This window comes from Sorex fumeus, unplaced genomic scaffold, assembly GCF_029834395.1.
Source record: "Sorex fumeus unplaced genomic scaffold, SorFum_2.1 ptg000039l, whole genome shotgun sequence".
In the NCBI taxonomy this organism is placed as follows: Eukaryota; Metazoa; Chordata; class Mammalia; order Eulipotyphla; family Soricidae; genus Sorex; species Sorex fumeus.
In genome coordinates this window covers 35,842,354-35,858,993 of record NW_026606096.1, presented here as the reverse complement: position 1 = coordinate 35,858,993, position 16,640 = coordinate 35,842,354, and the positions used below count along the sequence as shown (strand labels likewise).

The following is a 16,640-nucleotide window of genomic DNA, read 5'->3' as shown; positions in this document are numbered from 1 at the left end:
TTCATCTAACACCTTCTTAATTGCAAATTTTAGTCTGTCAGTTTTGGGGTCTAGCTAGCTACTGGAAGAATAAATAAATAAATAAATAAATAAATGGCAATCTTCCAGTAGCTAGACAGTTACACCCACCAACTGCCCCCAGCCACTGTGTAATCCCATCAACGGCCAAGATCCAGAGACTATAAAACCAAGCTCCCGGAAGCTCTTATTTTCTAGTTCTCGCTCTCGGAGAACCCAGCAGGCTACCGAGAGTATCCTGCCCGCATGGTAGAGTCTGACAAGCTCCCGGTGGTGTATTCGATATGCCAAAACCCAGTAAAACAATGATGGGTCTCATTCCCCTGACCTTGAAAGAGCCTCCAATGTGGCACTTGCTAAAATCTCAGGACTAGGATGAATGGAGATGTTACTGGTGCCTGCTCGAGAAAAATCGATGAACAACGGGATGACAGTGATACAGTGACACAGTTTTGTTTTGGGGTCACACCTGGATGTGCTCAGGGCTTACTTCTGGCTCAGCTTTCAGGGAACACTTCTGGCTGGCTCAGGGGAACCATATACAGTGCCAGGGATAAAACCTGGGCTGGCTGTGTGCAAGGCAAGCACCTTACTCTCAGTTCTCTCTCTCTCTGGCCTAAATTCCAGTCTCTTTAGTATCTAAACACAGAGACTTCTAAACCCCTTGTGAGAACATTATTACATGTTTGTTCTTTAATAGCAGTATTTTGAAGCCTTTGGAACTTTTCAAATGTTATTTTCTTTCTAAGTAGAATGTGTTATCCTCTTTTTCAGCTTGATTAATTCCTGTTCATCCTTCAAAGCCTTGTGAAAGGCTAATCTGCCAGATGAGACCTCCCTAGTGAAATTCTCTCCCATCTGTGAATCATATTCTTCCCTCTATTATTTCTGCCCCTTCTCACCTTCGTATATTGTATGGCTCAAACTGTAGCGTAGTATTTGTGTACCAGTCTTTCCAACAAGACAGCGACCCAACCCACTTGGGGCCACAGTTTAGTACAGTCAATGCTCAATATCTATACTTAATTGAACTCAAAGGACAGGAACGTAGGAAAATCTGTAGGAAAGTGTCTATGAGCTCTGAAAGAGTAAATCAATTGGTGTTTGCAAAAGTATGTTTGTCATTACATTGAATATTGGCATCTCTGCAAAATTCTTGGTTGAAGCTTTAGCTTTCCAGAATGGCAGTATTTGCAGATGGACTGTCTATTCAATTTAATGAGATTATAGTGTGAAGGAGGGGCTCTCCTCTGATAGCAGTAGTGTCCTTAGGAGGGGAGATGCCAGAAAATTCTCTCTGTGTTTCCCTCGGAAAGGAAAGTTTCTGTGCATACAGATGGAGAACACTGAAGACGGCCCTCCCCAGAAACCCACCAACCAGAACCTTGATGTTTGACTTCCCTGTCTCTAGAGGTAGGAAAGATACATTTCTGTTGGTTAATCCAAAATAGCAAAATTGGGGGCTGGAGCTATAGCATAGCGGGCTCGAATCCCAGCAGCCCATATGGTCTCCTGAGCACCTCCAGGGGTAATTCCTGAGTGCAGAGCCAGGAGTAACCCCTGTGCATCGCAGGGTGTGACCCAAAAAATAAAAATCACAAAACCAAAATTGGTGGTATTTTGTTTTGACAATGCAAACAGATGTGTTTAAGAACAGGGGGAAAAAAACAGTGTATGGTTTTAGCAAATATCTAGTAAGATATCAGAAGAAAAACCAACACAGACATGTCAAGCTTCAGAGACAGTACCAGGACACGAAGCTCAGAGGAGAGACAGCAGGAGACGGTACCCTGACTGGAGGCAGAGGTCTGAGAGGGGTGACAATGGCTATTCTCTGCTGGATCCTCTAGACTCTTTTCCAAGTCTGAGGAATGTTCTAGCGTTTCCAGGTATGGAAAACAATTTCTCTAATATGCAAGTGATAAAAGAGAGAAGGGAAGGGACATTTTAAAAATAAAGTGGCCGCCAAATAAGAAAGGGCAACAATATGAATGGTGCATATTCATCTAAAGAGCATGGGGATGCAGTGCTAACTAGCCCTGAAGTCTTCCCGTCTATGAATGAGTCTCAATTTTTCAAGGACATGTGCACAGGATTCAACTTTGGTACTGCAAACCCAAACCTTGGTACTGCAATGACGCTCAACCTCTCTCCAGCCGTGGCTCTGCTGACCCGTTTCTTTCCCGTGACCCTCTCTCACAACAGCTGATCCCCTAATTTCACGCCGCAGCCCCCAGTGTATTTTTCACTTGTGCACACCCCCGCGGAACTTTCTGGCCACATGCCCTCTCATTCCCCTTGAAAAATGCTGTTCTAATATACCAAAGAAAAGAGGATTTAGAATGCTTGCTCTCTGCCACCACTCCCAAACTGATGTTCATAAATATTATTCACCTCAATCATCGGACTTGCTGTGAGGCAAATATATAGATAATTGAAATATAATCTGATCTTACATATGATTTGCAAAAGTGCTTAATTATTGAAGAAAACTTGTGCAACACAAGAATAAAATTATATTCTGATTTATGCATACTGTAAGAAAGAGATTAATAGCTTCCACACAGTTTGAAATTAACCTTGCAATAAAAGCTGTCATCTAATTTTGTAACAGGCAAGTGAGAATTATGAAAAGTCATGCTGTTCAGGAAATAAATTGGGGTATGAGGGAGAGAAGAAATAGTTGGAAAGAAATAGATGAAAGTAGGCACCTTGACCGTCATTGAAATCCAACAGGACTGTAAACGTAGTGGTATTTTTTTGTTAAGTGAAAAATACTAGTAAAAGTCTAAAGCATACTTAACAAGATATGGCAAAGAATATGGCATCTAGATTCAACAAAGAATATGATGCATATGTAAAACAAAAAAAATCTAAAATTCCATGTATGTACATAATGTATTTGGAAAACATTAATATTACTCTGTGTGACTATTCTGAGAGTAACAACGTTTATTAACTGTTTTGTTATATTTTATTTAAACTCCGGCTGGGGTTCCTTTTATATGTGTATCTCCCCTTGCTATATCAAATAATAAAGTAATAATAAAAAGTTAAAAGCTACCCATGACTCTATTTCAGTTCTACATGCAGGAATGTATGGAATTACTCCACATCACCATGATGATCCTGAAGAACTAGGTGCCAATCATCTACCTGGAGCTTACCTCTCAGCAAGAGTCTGCTGTTCGTTGATTCCCACATTAAAAAGAACTGGATGGACATGGAGCAGCTGTCCTTCTTTAATCTGTAAAGGCAGACACTCAAACATGCGGGCTGGAAGCTTGACCTCTACCACATAATGTTCACTGGAAATGGTGGAGGATAAAGAGAACACTGATTATTCCATGATTTATTTTTATGCAATTGTTGATTCAAGGGAAAGAAACAATGACACAGTAGGAATATAGTATGGAGTAAAGGTTTTTCGTGACTCTGTGCTTACTTTCTGTCATTAATTTACTTGATGACTTCATTCATTTTACTATCAACATTCTTGGCACCACGTTTGATTTCTCACCATTCCTATGAGGTCCTTCAGGAAATGAACAATGTTTCATTCATTTTCATAGCGTGGAACTCTGGACACATTCAGCCCTAATATTTGTTCTGCTGATTTAATTTTTTAAAGCTAATTAGTCCCAATAATAAGAAAGGTAATCTGGTGACTAATTTTTCAATACAGGAAAGTAAACCAAATCATTTAGAGCATTTTAAGAACACAGTCTGGTTCTATTGCCAATGAAACTCTAAGATGGGAATTTATGTTAAGGGTTTTGATGAAACTGTATCATCTCATTACATTAAGGCATAATCTTTAGGGGTCCTTGATCATTTTGCCACAGGAACATAACGTTGTTCCATTGGGATCGTCTATTATAAACAATCAGCACAGCGGGTAGGGCGTTCGCCTTACATGTGGCCAACATGGCCGACCCGAGTTCGATTCCTCCGCCCCTCTCGGAGAGCCCGGCAAGATACCGAGAGTATTCGATATGCCAGACACAGTAACAACAAAGTCTCCAATGGAGACGTTACTGGGCCCGCTCGAGCAAATCGACGATCAACGGGAGGGCCTTTACCTTTACCTTTACCTTTACCTTTATGTTTAGAGTTGAAATGTTTAAAAGATTAACAAAATACAGTCAGTAAGAGTAGCTAACTTGTCTTATTGAAATTTTATAGCCATTGCAGTGGAACTGACAAAACAGACATAGATTATTTTGTCGAATTTTAGGAATATCCATGTGTTTCCGGAACTCTATAGAGTTGTAATGCATGGGGAAAGACGCATAGGACAAAGAGAGATTGTCTTTGTAAAAACATTTTGGCTTTTCTTACTCTCACAATACTCAAACACACTCAGATCAGGAAATACCAGGAATCTAGCAAGTGGGAGCGTTTAAGAATACCTTCAGTGGGACATATTACTAATCTTTCTTGGGGAGAGAGGAGGGAGCACTCAGAACACATCCCTATTGCTATGCTCCAGGATCATTTATAGAGGTGCTTGGGGAACCATACAGAGTGCTGAGAATCAAACCTGGGTCGGCCACATGCAAGGCAAATGCCTCTCCTGCTGTACTATCTTTCTGGTTCTATCTATCTATCTATCTATCTATCTATCTATCTATCTATCTATCTATCTAAATTTATATATGTGTTATAGCTATATATATTTACACATACATATTTTTGATTTCATGGTTTTTTCATTCCACTGACATTTTTTTAAAATTGCTTTGTGTCAGCTGTTAGATGTAAGTTACATAAACTCATGTATTTTAAGAGTATAATTCATAGTTCTAGCAAAATTTATAGTTATTCCCTTAGAAGCTGAATGAGTTCAAAACGTTGCCATAAACTCCTCCCCACACACAATCCTCATGTCTATTTGCATTCAAATATTCCTTCTGCTGCGAGCCCCAGGACACCTCTGATTCATTTCCTAGATCTACAGATTTTACTTTCCTACATGTTTTATGTAAGTGGACTCAAGGAATATGTAATTTTTTTTGTTTGTGTTTTCATTTAGCATAATGGTTTTTAAGTCATCGGTGTTGTGTACAGTTAAGTAATATGTTCCTTTTCAGGCTGAATTGTCTATTCTATGGCTTCCACATTTTGTCTATGTATTCACAAGTTGAAAAATATGCAGATTATTTCAAAATTTTAGCTATTACAGTGTTACTTTAAATAATCATAAGTTGATGTTTGTGTATACACATGGTTTTATTTTTCTCTTAAGACTCATCAAGTACTTTTAAACTTAACTTTCTTAAGGAAGCCATCAAAAATTTTCATAGTGGCAGTACATCATATATAAGCAATTCATAAATATTCCATGTTTTCCAGAACCTTTCTAACACTTGTTATAATCTGTATTTTTTAATTATGATGGTTATACTGTGAAAGAGGTGGTATCTGTGGTTTGGGGGAATTTGTATAATCCTAATAATGATGGTGGAGCGATAGCACAGTGGGTAGGGCGTCTACCTTGCACGCAGCCAACATGGCCGACCCGAGTTCGATTCCTCCGCCCCTCTCGGAGAGCCCGGCAAGCTACCGAGAGTATTCGATATGCCAGACACAGTAACAACAAAGTCTCCAATGGAGACGTTACTGGGCCCGCTCGAGCAAATCGATGATCAACGGGAGGGCCTTTACCTTTACCTTAATAATGATGGTGAACACATTTCCTTATACACATTAGTCACTAAAAAATTTTATTTGGTGAAATACCAATTCATTTGAATTCTTGGCCAATTTAAAAAATAAAGAAACCTAACTGCAAAGTGTAAGGTTTCTTTATATATTATGAATAAAAGTTTATGTAAGACATTTTACATGCATATTTTCTCCCAATCTGCGGCTTGGTATTTCTTATGTCTAAGAGTTTGATAAAGTCTTATTTTTAAAATTATTTATTTAGTATGTTGATTTTAGGTTACGTCTAAGAATTTCTCTGTTCATTTGGTTTTGGTTTGGGAGGCATACGTTGCAGTTCTCAGGGTTTACACCTGCTTCTGTGCTCAGGAATCACTCCTGGCTGTGTTCAGATGCCAATATGGTTCAGGGTGGATCAAACCCAGGTCAGCAATATGCAAGACAAATAAATGCCTTCCATGCCATGCTATCTCTTCAGCCCCTATAGTATATTTTTTAAAATAATCTAATCCAAGGTACAGGTAGTCGCTCCTAGAAGTTTCATAATTTTGCTCTTAGATTTAGATTCATGCTTCACTGTTAGTTTATTTTTGTTTCTCATATAAATTGAGACGCTAAATTATTTTCCTGAGTACAAAGATAATCAATTGTCACAGCAACATGATTTTGAGAAAACCTCTCCATTGTCCACTGAATTGCCTCTGCAACTTTGTTAAAATCAATTAACCTTAAGGTAATAAGTTACTTCTGGACTCTAAATTTGATTTTACTGACCTATATCCATACTTGGCTCCCGGCCTAGGTCTCACTCACGTATCTATCTACTCTCTATCTACATATGTATCTATCTGAGCAGTCTAAGACAATTTTAATGGCTAGAGTTTTGAAATATAGACGTTTTGAAATTATAGGATTATAGAAGTCATAAAATCAGAAAGTAAATATCCTTCAATTTTGTTTTTCTTTCATAAAACTGTTCTGGGCATTCTGGGTCCTTCAAATTTTCTTAAAAATGTTGGGTTTAGTTTGCCAATTTATGCAAAAAAAAAGATACTAACGCAAACCCAACAACAAAGATTTTGGTCTTTAGATAGTGATTAAATCTATACATCAATTTGTGGAGAACTGCCATCGAAGCACTATGGGCTATTTTTCCATTTGCTGTATATTATTAGTTTCTCTTAAGCAATATTTTGTGTGTTCTGTATACACATCTCTGAGTTAAGATTAGTGTTAAATTTAGGCCATTAAATTTAGACATAATCATTCATTTGTATGCTATTCTGAGTGGATGTGCTATCTAAATTGCCACGGTTTTTGACAACATTCCAAAAATATGATTTCCTTTCCTGCCACCCATTCCAAATCAAGTCAGTCCTGTATGCTAGTAAAAACACTGATATCACAGCCTCCCCACAATAAAACCAAGGGAGCAAAGGCTGATCAGAGCTCCCATGGGCAGATATGGCATAGGCTCAACATTTTATCTAGTGTTCACTAGTTTTTCATGACTAAGTATTTCTAAACTTTCATGTGCTGAAGTCGTGAACTTTGCTTATAAATGGATAGACATGGAGAGTATCATGTCAAGAGAAATGAGTCAGAAAGAGAGGGACAGACATAGAAGGACCACACTCATTTGTGGCGTATAAAACAACATAGCATGAGGCTGACACCTAAGGATAGTAGATACACGGGACAGATAGATTGCTCCATACTTAGAAGCCTGCCTCATGAGCAAAGGGGAGAAGGCAGCTGGAATAGAGAAAGGATCACTAAGAAAATGATGGTTGGAGGAATCGGTTGGGATGGGAGATGTGTGCAGAAAGTAGATAAAGGACCAAATATGATAACCTCTCAGTGCCTGTATTGCAAACCATAATGTCCAAAAGTAGAGAGAGAGTATAGGGAATCATGTCTGCCATGAAGGCAGGGGGAGGGTGGGAAAGGGGTAGGTATACCAGGGATATTGGTGGTGGGGAATTGCACTGGTGGAGGGATGGGCATTTGATCATTGTGTGACTGTAACCCAAACATGAAAGCTTGTAACTATCTCACAGTGATTCAATAAAATTAAAAAAACAAAAAACTTTCATGTGCATCTAACTTTATTTCTTTAGTCCTGGTATGGTGCTTCTAGATAATTCTTCCTGATTCAAACACTTTAAGAGAGAAGATTGGCCAACCTGCCCCCTCCCCATTGTCAATGTCCTACGATCATCTGTATGATAACTTCTTTCTGCATTTGGATCCAGCTTGCAGCTCCTCAGGAGGGGAGGAAAAAAGCATTCTGTCCTTGTTTCAGATGGGTACAATGGTTACTAATTTCCAGCTGTGTGTCTGAGCAATTTTATTTCATTTTCTTCCAACAAATGACAAAACAGGCACGAGTTTGCCAACGAAGTATTTGGTTTTGTGAGGATGTGTTTTTCCTTTATTTCTAAGGAACAACCTCCTTGCTTTCAACCATGGCTCTCTGGATATCCTTCATTCAATATTAGAAGCAATTCTCTTATGCTTACTGTAAACATAAAAACAAAGTTGGTTTGAACTTCTATGCTGAATCTCTTCTGCAGTTCTCTCTAGCATGAAAAGATACATTCATACATTGTCTTCACTGTGATCTGAAAGGAATACAAATTCCAAATATCCCCATGTAGCATTCTAAGAGTGGCGATGCTGAATGATTCAAATTTGCTGGACTTCTGATAAAAATAATTTAGCACAGGATATAATTTTTCAGCTGGAGATCTATTCTACACACCATCTTTTTTCTAAATGATTTTGATACGGTGCCCATTATAGACTGACCTCCGAAGCTATATATTTAAAACCATTCTTGGAAATTTCAGTCTGGGAGTAAGTTGTCAAAAATAATTAAGGGGAAAAAATTCTGTTCTATGCCCTTGCCTTAGGAATATATCTTTTTCTAAAAAAGCTGCTTTGAACAGATTTTAAAATAAAGTCATCTTAAGAATTATGGTGCTATTAACCAAATGATTCTGGCAAAAATGAAAACATCCAGAGCTTTAGATGAGAGTAGTAAAGAGAGAAATGTTCTTCTGCCCACAATTATTTTGAATTCCTCATTTTGAATCCCTTACATTTCATGAGGTCAGGGGGTGCCTGGCAGCACTCAACAAACTACAGCATTATACTTTACATACATTAAGAATTCTGGGATTTTTTTCAAGATCTTCCTCTGCCTTGTCAATGCATTAATTTCTCACCAAAAAGACAAAGAAGACTAAAACAAAAAAATCTCTAAGTCAAACCTTCATTCCTCCTGACTCCTTTGTCAAAGAAGCAACCAGGCTCGCTCCTTGGGAATTCTACTTACCGCCTCCCTGTTATCATGGGTAAGACATCATTGGACTGGGCTTCGATTATTTTAAATGTGACTTTCCTCAAGTCGGAAATGCCAACAGCCATGTCTTCTAGCATTCCGATTTCATCACCTAAAGGAGAAGGAACATCATTACACCTTTACTATTTGAAGAAAATGTCACTTGGTGTGACACCTTTCTGCTGGAATGTGCTCAAGTATTTTCAGTGAATGAGTATCTAAGTCAGTGAGTCTCTTTGATGGGGTTCTTGGTGGTATGTATTCCCTTAGGAGAAGTCCCACACAGATCTCCTTCCACTGGCAGACCAGACCTTTGATTCCTAGGAATAGTAAAGGTGGTTCTATTGACAATCCCTGACCTAGGCTTCTGGTAGCTTCTTTTCTCAACTCACTGGCACGCAAGGCCTACCTGTATGAGTGTGAGGAAGTAATGAAGTGAGACTTCAGATTAGCACCATCCAAAACATCTAATGTGACTCACATATACTCTGAAATTTCCTTTGGATTGTTTTTTATTGGGGGGGGGCGGGACAGGGGGTCTGTAAATTGGAGACTGCTATTGGCTTAGTGCTTAGCGGTTGATCTAGGCAGTGTTAGGGGCCACCCAGAATCCAGTATCCTGGGGATGGGGAATGACTTGGGTCTTTAGGCCACAGTAGAGCACAGGATCAGAGTGTTGCAATATCTCTCTAGTTCTGTGGCAAGTATATTTTTAAGAGTAAAATTTTAAAGGAAATCTTTTTCATAAGACATTTTTCTGTGACCCAATATATCTAAAAGATCATTTTATAGTTTATTAATAGTAAACTGTTGCTACTGGTCATTGAAATATGTACAAGGCATGGTCTTCATGTCTCGTACATATTGATTTCGACTAGACACGTTTCAAGTACACAATAATCATTCAGGCTGTGAACGGCATAATCAAGTTCTAGACACCAGAGAACTGGGACTAAAAATCCAGCCATTAAAATTATGTTGGCAACAAGCCTTTCTATTAAAAAAAAAAAAAGAAGCCATATGGCTTGCTCAGGACTCCACTATGAAGTAATCTATAATTCTATTTCCAAAACATAATGGGGTAGAAGCACAGTTGCAAGGTGAGTAAGTGCGAAGAATTAAGAGTGACACGAATTCTGCAGTGTGGACGCAATACAGACTGACTTCTCGTTCATATTCAGCGGAACACTCTATGGGCAACTATTGCCATTAATATGAATATGACTTGAACATGAACCAAAGGAGTGAGTACTCACTGTAAGTGCTCAGCAGGCCTTCATACTGCACTAGCAGTCCCACCGTGTAAAGCTGCTGGAGGAAGCTGGGGTCATGCAAACTTGTGTGTAACTTGATGATAAAACCACAAACCAATCCAGCAAGCTGAAAAAAAAAATCACCAGAATCATTATTGGCTGGTTTTATTTTTTAAATATCTTAAGAACTTTGAGGCCTCAAAGATTTAATCTTTTCAAGAAATTGTAACCAAACACTAACTTTTATAGAGTCTTAAAAAAAATAGCTGAAAGTGCCTGACCTGGTGAATATGAGAAATGGCCAGGGGAAGACAGGACTGGAAAGGAGACAGCAGGGCCTTGAGGCAATGCGCTGTCACCAAGTCCCCGCTCCGCTCTGCTCGAACAATCAGGCCATAAACAGCATTTCAGCACTCTAAACTCCTTTATTATTAATTAATGTTCTGTGTTTGGAGGCCAGACCCAGATGAACTCAGGGCTTACTCTTGATTCTATGCTCAGGGATCACTCCTGGCAGGCTCAGAGGACCACCTGGGTGCTGGGGATTGCACCCAGATTGGCCTCATGTCAGGCAATGCACTTTCGATCCAGCCCCCATTATTTAATTTCTTATATGTGGAAAAGAGGAGAAATAGTTCCCATTTCCATGAAAGGACACCTGAAGAAATGTATACGTGTGCCTGACGTGGCTTCATCTGCTATAACGCCATTGGCAACCTTGATCCATGGCATCCTCTGGGGCCAAGGACCATCTGATCAAATATCCCTTCATGCATAAAGGCTTGTGAATGGAGGACTTTCTCCCACTTCTTGTGTCTGGGATGGAGAGGGGGGGGAGAGGGGAGGCCTCCCATTCCCCTTCCCAGTTGCTATGATGGTATTTAATCTTGGATGCAGGCATAGGAGAGGGTCCTGCCAAAGCTTCCAGGCAGCTCTCTGTCTCAGAAACTTGATTCTAGAACTAAAGCAAAAAAGCAAGAAATTGCTCTGAGGACTTGCTCTGGGGTTCATGAATGAGTTGGATAAAGAAGGGGCACAAAAATCCCGGGCGCCTGACCAACTTGTCGCCTGCACTGCAAAGCAAACACCACCTTCCTTCTCCCGGGGAGCCCAGAGTACTGCAGGACAGGATGGGGAGACCCTGTCCTCCCAGATCCTCTGCCCGGAGCAGCTTGACGCATGCTCAGAGAGCTGTCACCTCTCTGCAGAAATACACATCTAGGGTTTCACATGAAACAGCTTTCATGAAACAACTGGCTCCCATTGGTCACGTGTTGGAGGAAAGTGGGTGCCAGGAGTAAGCAGAGGACTCCTTCAAAGAGAAAGCAGCCACAGAGAGAGCCCTACCCGCCCCCAGGAGGGCATGCCCAATGCGGGCACCTACTGCCTGGCTGAAGACAATGTCTCTCCTCAGGGTGAGCATGAGGCACTGGGGCAGGCTGTAGGCCAGCTCTTGCAGGAGCACGAAGGTCAGCGACTGCTTGGCTCTGTTCACCACCTCTGCCATGCTGTCCTTCAGGGTCAGGGCGAGGGGGTACAGCTGCTCGTACCAGTCCTCTGCAGGAAGGAAGGAGGGAGTCAGAACAGTGAGGAGAGAGAGCTAGAGAGAGAGAAGGGTCGTGGGGACAGAACCAACTTCTCGTTATTCAGTTCGATAAGGCCCTCCCATTGATCGTCGATTTGCTCGAGCGGGCCCAGTAACGTCTCCATTGGAGACTTTGTTGTTACTGTGTCTGGCTTATCGAATACTCTCGGTAGCTTGATGATGTATCTGTATTTATAATGAGAAAGAATTCAGGGCGATTCGATTTGCAGGAGTCTCATTGAGATCTTTCTTCTCCTCTTTAATTTTTCCTCCATTCCATCATGTTTCTCATATATTCTCCACTAAGCATTCAAGTCTTGTTGACAAAACCCGATCTGGAAGTCTTCCATGGTTAAAGGGTCTCCCAGAGTTCAAAGAATATGCAGGAAATACAATGATTGGGCACAGGAAGTCCCGCAAAAAAAAAAAATCTTTCACTTAAAATTTTATTTTAGGCACTGCAATAAACAAATCTGTCAGATTTGATGCGTAAACTATTCCAGCTCCACACCGACCCCCAATGCTGGCGCCCCTCCACCACTGTCCCAGTGTCCCCCAAGCTTCCTTCTGTCCTTTAACAGTTTCTCCTCAGCCAGCCCCCAGATCCTGCTGTGAACGCTGAGTGCATCAAAAGAGGCAGAGGGGTTCTTCTCTCTTCTCTGCCCCTCATCTGGGCACTGCCTGTGTGTTCAGACATGGCACCGGCAACTCTGCCCATGATGGAAATAGAACTTCCTACGTTCCTGTCCTACAGTCTTCCCCTAGATGGGTCCTGCCATTAGTTCTACTGCTGTGCTAGCTGCCAATCATTGCTCCTTATGCTTTCCCATCCTTATTTACTGACGGTTGGTTTAGATCATGGTTCATCTTGCTCACTACCTCTTCTCCCTCCCTCCAGTCAAACCCTGGCTCAAATCCTTTCTCAGAGGGTGCTTCCAGCCAGGTGCACCCCACCCACTCTCCTGACTTCCCCAATGCCAAAGGGAGGAAATATATGAAAACATTGACAATGCAGCAGAGGGTCCCAAATGCAGGGAGTCCCAAATGCAGAGGGTCCCAAATGCAGAGGGTCCCCAGTACAGGGGGTCCCAAATGCAGGGGGTCCCAATTGCAAGGGATCCCTCCACTGTCTGAACTATGCCTAGGGTTTTGGCCCCAACACTCAGAAGTTCTCACTTGTAATCTTGCCCTCAATAAACTAAGCGTGGATTTTCCCAACTCAGCGCACCCATATCTCTGTCTTCTCAAACCCGAGGTCTAACCCTGAAGCCCTGACCCTTCTTGTATTTCCACACATCTCATTTCCTCTGAGGGATCAATTCTGATTTTCTACCTGGAAGCCGCTTTCCGTTCCACTGTCCCCACTGCTCCTAACCACCACATCTTGGAGTGGGTTCCCTCTTTCTTCTTTGCTTTTTAACCCATAGCTCCTTACCCTAACTAGCCACTATTTTCTCTGAAGATTGGCAACTCCCTAAGGACAAAGGGCTGATGCTTTACTATAGACGCTCCAGAACTGAGTTTAATGCTGAAATACCAAGGAGAATCCCACTAGATTTTGATCAAATAGTAAAGTTACAATAAACAGAACACACCAAAAAATTTATTAAAAAAAATCAAGCTGTTTTAAAAGATATAGACTAATACGAGAAAACAAACCGACAATATTTGAAATTTGAATAGCTTTCCCTCAGATCAGCCCACAGACTTGAAACCATCTGTGCTATGGGCAGGCTTGCATTTCTAACATGTTTTAATGATATCACTGTGGCATCTGATAGAGAAATAGGCTTGATTATATCTCAATTTATTTGGAAATAAAAACTGTCAAATCTCAGAGACAGGAAGTTCTGGACTGTGTGTCAATCTTTTAATAAATAAGTATATAGTAGCATGACAAATAGAATCTAATAGAAGACGCTGAAAATTAATTATGAGTTAGAATCTGCGATGGTATGACCTTTCCAGAACCAAAGATTTTTCTTTATTGCAAGTGCTGTGAACACTCAATAATCAGTTGAGACCTTGGAAACGTTATCAGGAATGAGAAGAAGATTCTTAATGACTATTGTACTATGTCGGCCATGACTTATTTATCTTATTTTGTGTTGCAATAGACTCGATGAATTAAACTAAAATGGTTGAAGGGAAAATGAATAAACAAAGCTTAATTTAAAAAATGTGCTCTTGTTAATACTCTACGTAAGTGGTTAAGGGATATTTTAATGTAAAATATATTACATACAATAAGCATTGTAAATTTTTTTTGGCTTTTTGGGTCACACCTGACGATGCATAGGGGTTACTCCTTGCTTTGCACTCAGGAATTTTTCCTGGAGGCTCTCAGGGGATCATATGGGATGCTGGGAATCGAACCTGGGTCAGCCACATGCAAGGCAAACACCCTACCCGCTATGCTACTGCTCCAAGCACTGGAAGCTTTGAATTGAACATAGTTTAAAACTAGGGGTGTTATGACAGGAATGAAAATATCCTAGAGGGAGAAGGACACAAGGAAGAACTATCGAATCTCTGATACTTTAATACACGACTCATTTGTGGGGGCCTAACAGGGAACATGAGCGAGGCACAGGCTCACTCCTGATTTTTACTTGTTTTGTGATTTATTTGTGTTGGGGCCACATCAGGTGGATCAGGGATTACTTTTGGCATTCTGATCAGGATCCATCCTGGAGGTGCTCAGGGACCCGTGCAGTGCTCAGATGGATGCGGGCTCTGCAGCTCACTCAGCAAACACCTTTCTCCCCAGACAATCTCTCCAACCCAGATTTTGATTTTTATGTCATTAGCACATGTCAAGTTCAAACTGGAGATACGTGAAACTTATTTTCAGAATGAAAGACACACCCATACACACCAGGAAGGAATTCTCCATATTCTTATTTTTCCCCATAAGTTCTTTGCCTTTATTTCCCAAATATTCTATCTCTCTCTCTCTCTCTCTCTCTCTCTCTCTCTCTCTCTCTCTCTCTCGTTTTCCCTCTATGTGACTATCTAGGGTTATGTACACATACTAAGAAAAAAATTTCAATAAATTGATTCAGATGCAAAGTTTCAGAGAGAACAGGTTGTAAATGTATTGTGTCCGCTCTGAAGGGGTGATGTGCGGATGACTCTCAAACCTAAAAAAATGAAAAGTATATAAAATTTGTGTGCAGTAGGTGGCGCTGCTCTCTCAGGCTCAACTAGAGTCCTTTGGCATTCACTGTAGTCAGGAAAAGGGTTTCTACCTGTCATGCACTTGCATAGTTCCCAATGGGCATATAGCACTGTCTAGACACCCTGCACCAGAATACGTTGTATCATGTGGCCAATAATTCAGTCATGAGTGGGATATGTTCTTTCTAGTTAGAAAATGGAAAATTACCTTAAGTGTCCACTTTTCCCTCTTGAATGATCCTAAGTGGCAGTTCAAATTATATCTAGCTCTTGGTTTTTCCTGAATGTCTTTAAAAGAGAAATTGTGCAAATTTCTTCACTTATTCAGGATAAATTTCTACTTTTAAATCTATTCTCATACTAACTTAACCTGTTGATTCTTAACCATAAATTTCACTCGACAATATAAAAAAGGAATCCTGTTCTCTAGTCTAACAAAAATTAAAGTGGAAAATGGGGGGACCAAATTAAAAAATATTCTAGACGTTGTTGCATCATTATATACTTACGTGATACTACCAATAGTCCAGATTGTCCACTGACTAAAATAACATACACTAAACTAAATACTAAACCAACATATACTAAAGCTAAAATTGAAGGGAAATCTGGGATACGAGACAATAGTACAGAGGATAGGGTAAGTGCCTTGCACACAGCCAACTTGGGTTCAACATCCTGTACACCTATGATCTCCTGAGCTCACCAGGAGCTCACACGTGTGTGTGTGTGTGTGCGTGTGTGTACTCACTGTGCTATCACTCCAGTCCATCTGTATATATATATATATATATATATATATGTGTGTGTGTGTGTGTGTACTCATTGTGCTAACGCTCCAGCCCATCTGTATATGTATATATATGTGTGTGTGTGTGTGTGTGTGTGTGTGGTGTGTGTGTGTATGTATGTGTGTGTGAAATTTACGGAAAGGATCGGAGACAGAACATTACCTATGTATGAGAAAATGATAAGCTTATGATTATGGTAGAAAAGCTTCAGAAACAGCTATTTTTTGGTACCTAAGCATAAAGGGGAAAGTTACAAATGAGTTTATTTTTCTCAAAAAATGATTTAAATTGTTTTAAATTTGAATCTGGCCAAGACAGGAGAACTGTGTTGGCCAATGCAAATTGCAGTGACCCAAGGTTCTGTTCCCTGTTAACACCGACTTCCAGCAAATCGCAGGTTCCACAATAAACACAACAGGGCACACAGGCCACAGAAAGGCTGGAGTCCCCGCATAAATGGCCCTGTGCTCCAGTGAGCCTTTCAAATCCCTCTCACCTGGATTGCCCTGCCACAGAGACGGGGGGATGGGGGGATGGGGGTGGGAGGGATATTATCCATGGTGGTGGAAAATGGGCACTGGTGGAGGGATGGGTATCTGATCATTGTATAATTGAAACCAAAGCACAAAAAATTGTAAATCTACAACTTTAAAAAAAATAAAATAAAATAAAGGGGAAAAAAAAAAAATCCCTCTCACCTAGCAACAGCGAGGACTTTAGTTTTGCTTTAAAACTGTTCCGGAAAAAGAAAAGTGCTTCTGACCTTGACCATCTCGAGCGCATAGCCTCAACCCCCACCT

The 16,640-nt window shown here is 40.6% G+C and overlaps 1 protein-coding gene across 4 annotated transcripts in view; it reads right to left on the bottom strand.

Moving 5' to 3' along the window:
• The window catches only part of INPP4B (inositol polyphosphate-4-phosphatase type II B), a 357,538-nt gene that overhangs the window by 76,415 nt on the left and 264,483 nt on the right, over positions 1 to 16,640 (bottom strand). For all 4 annotated transcript variants that reach the window (XM_056118944.1, XM_056118943.1, XM_056118942.1 and 1 more), the window contains 4 exons: positions 11,669 to 11,841; positions 10,288 to 10,411; positions 9,026 to 9,143; positions 3,186 to 3,326 (listed from right to left, as the gene is read on the bottom strand). In XM_056118944.1, the coding sequence (XP_055974919.1) occupies positions 3,186 to 3,326; positions 9,026 to 9,143; positions 10,288 to 10,411; positions 11,669 to 11,841 (556 nt within the window). The remainder of the gene's footprint in view (positions 1 to 3,185; positions 3,327 to 9,025; positions 9,144 to 10,287; positions 10,412 to 11,668; positions 11,842 to 16,640) is intronic.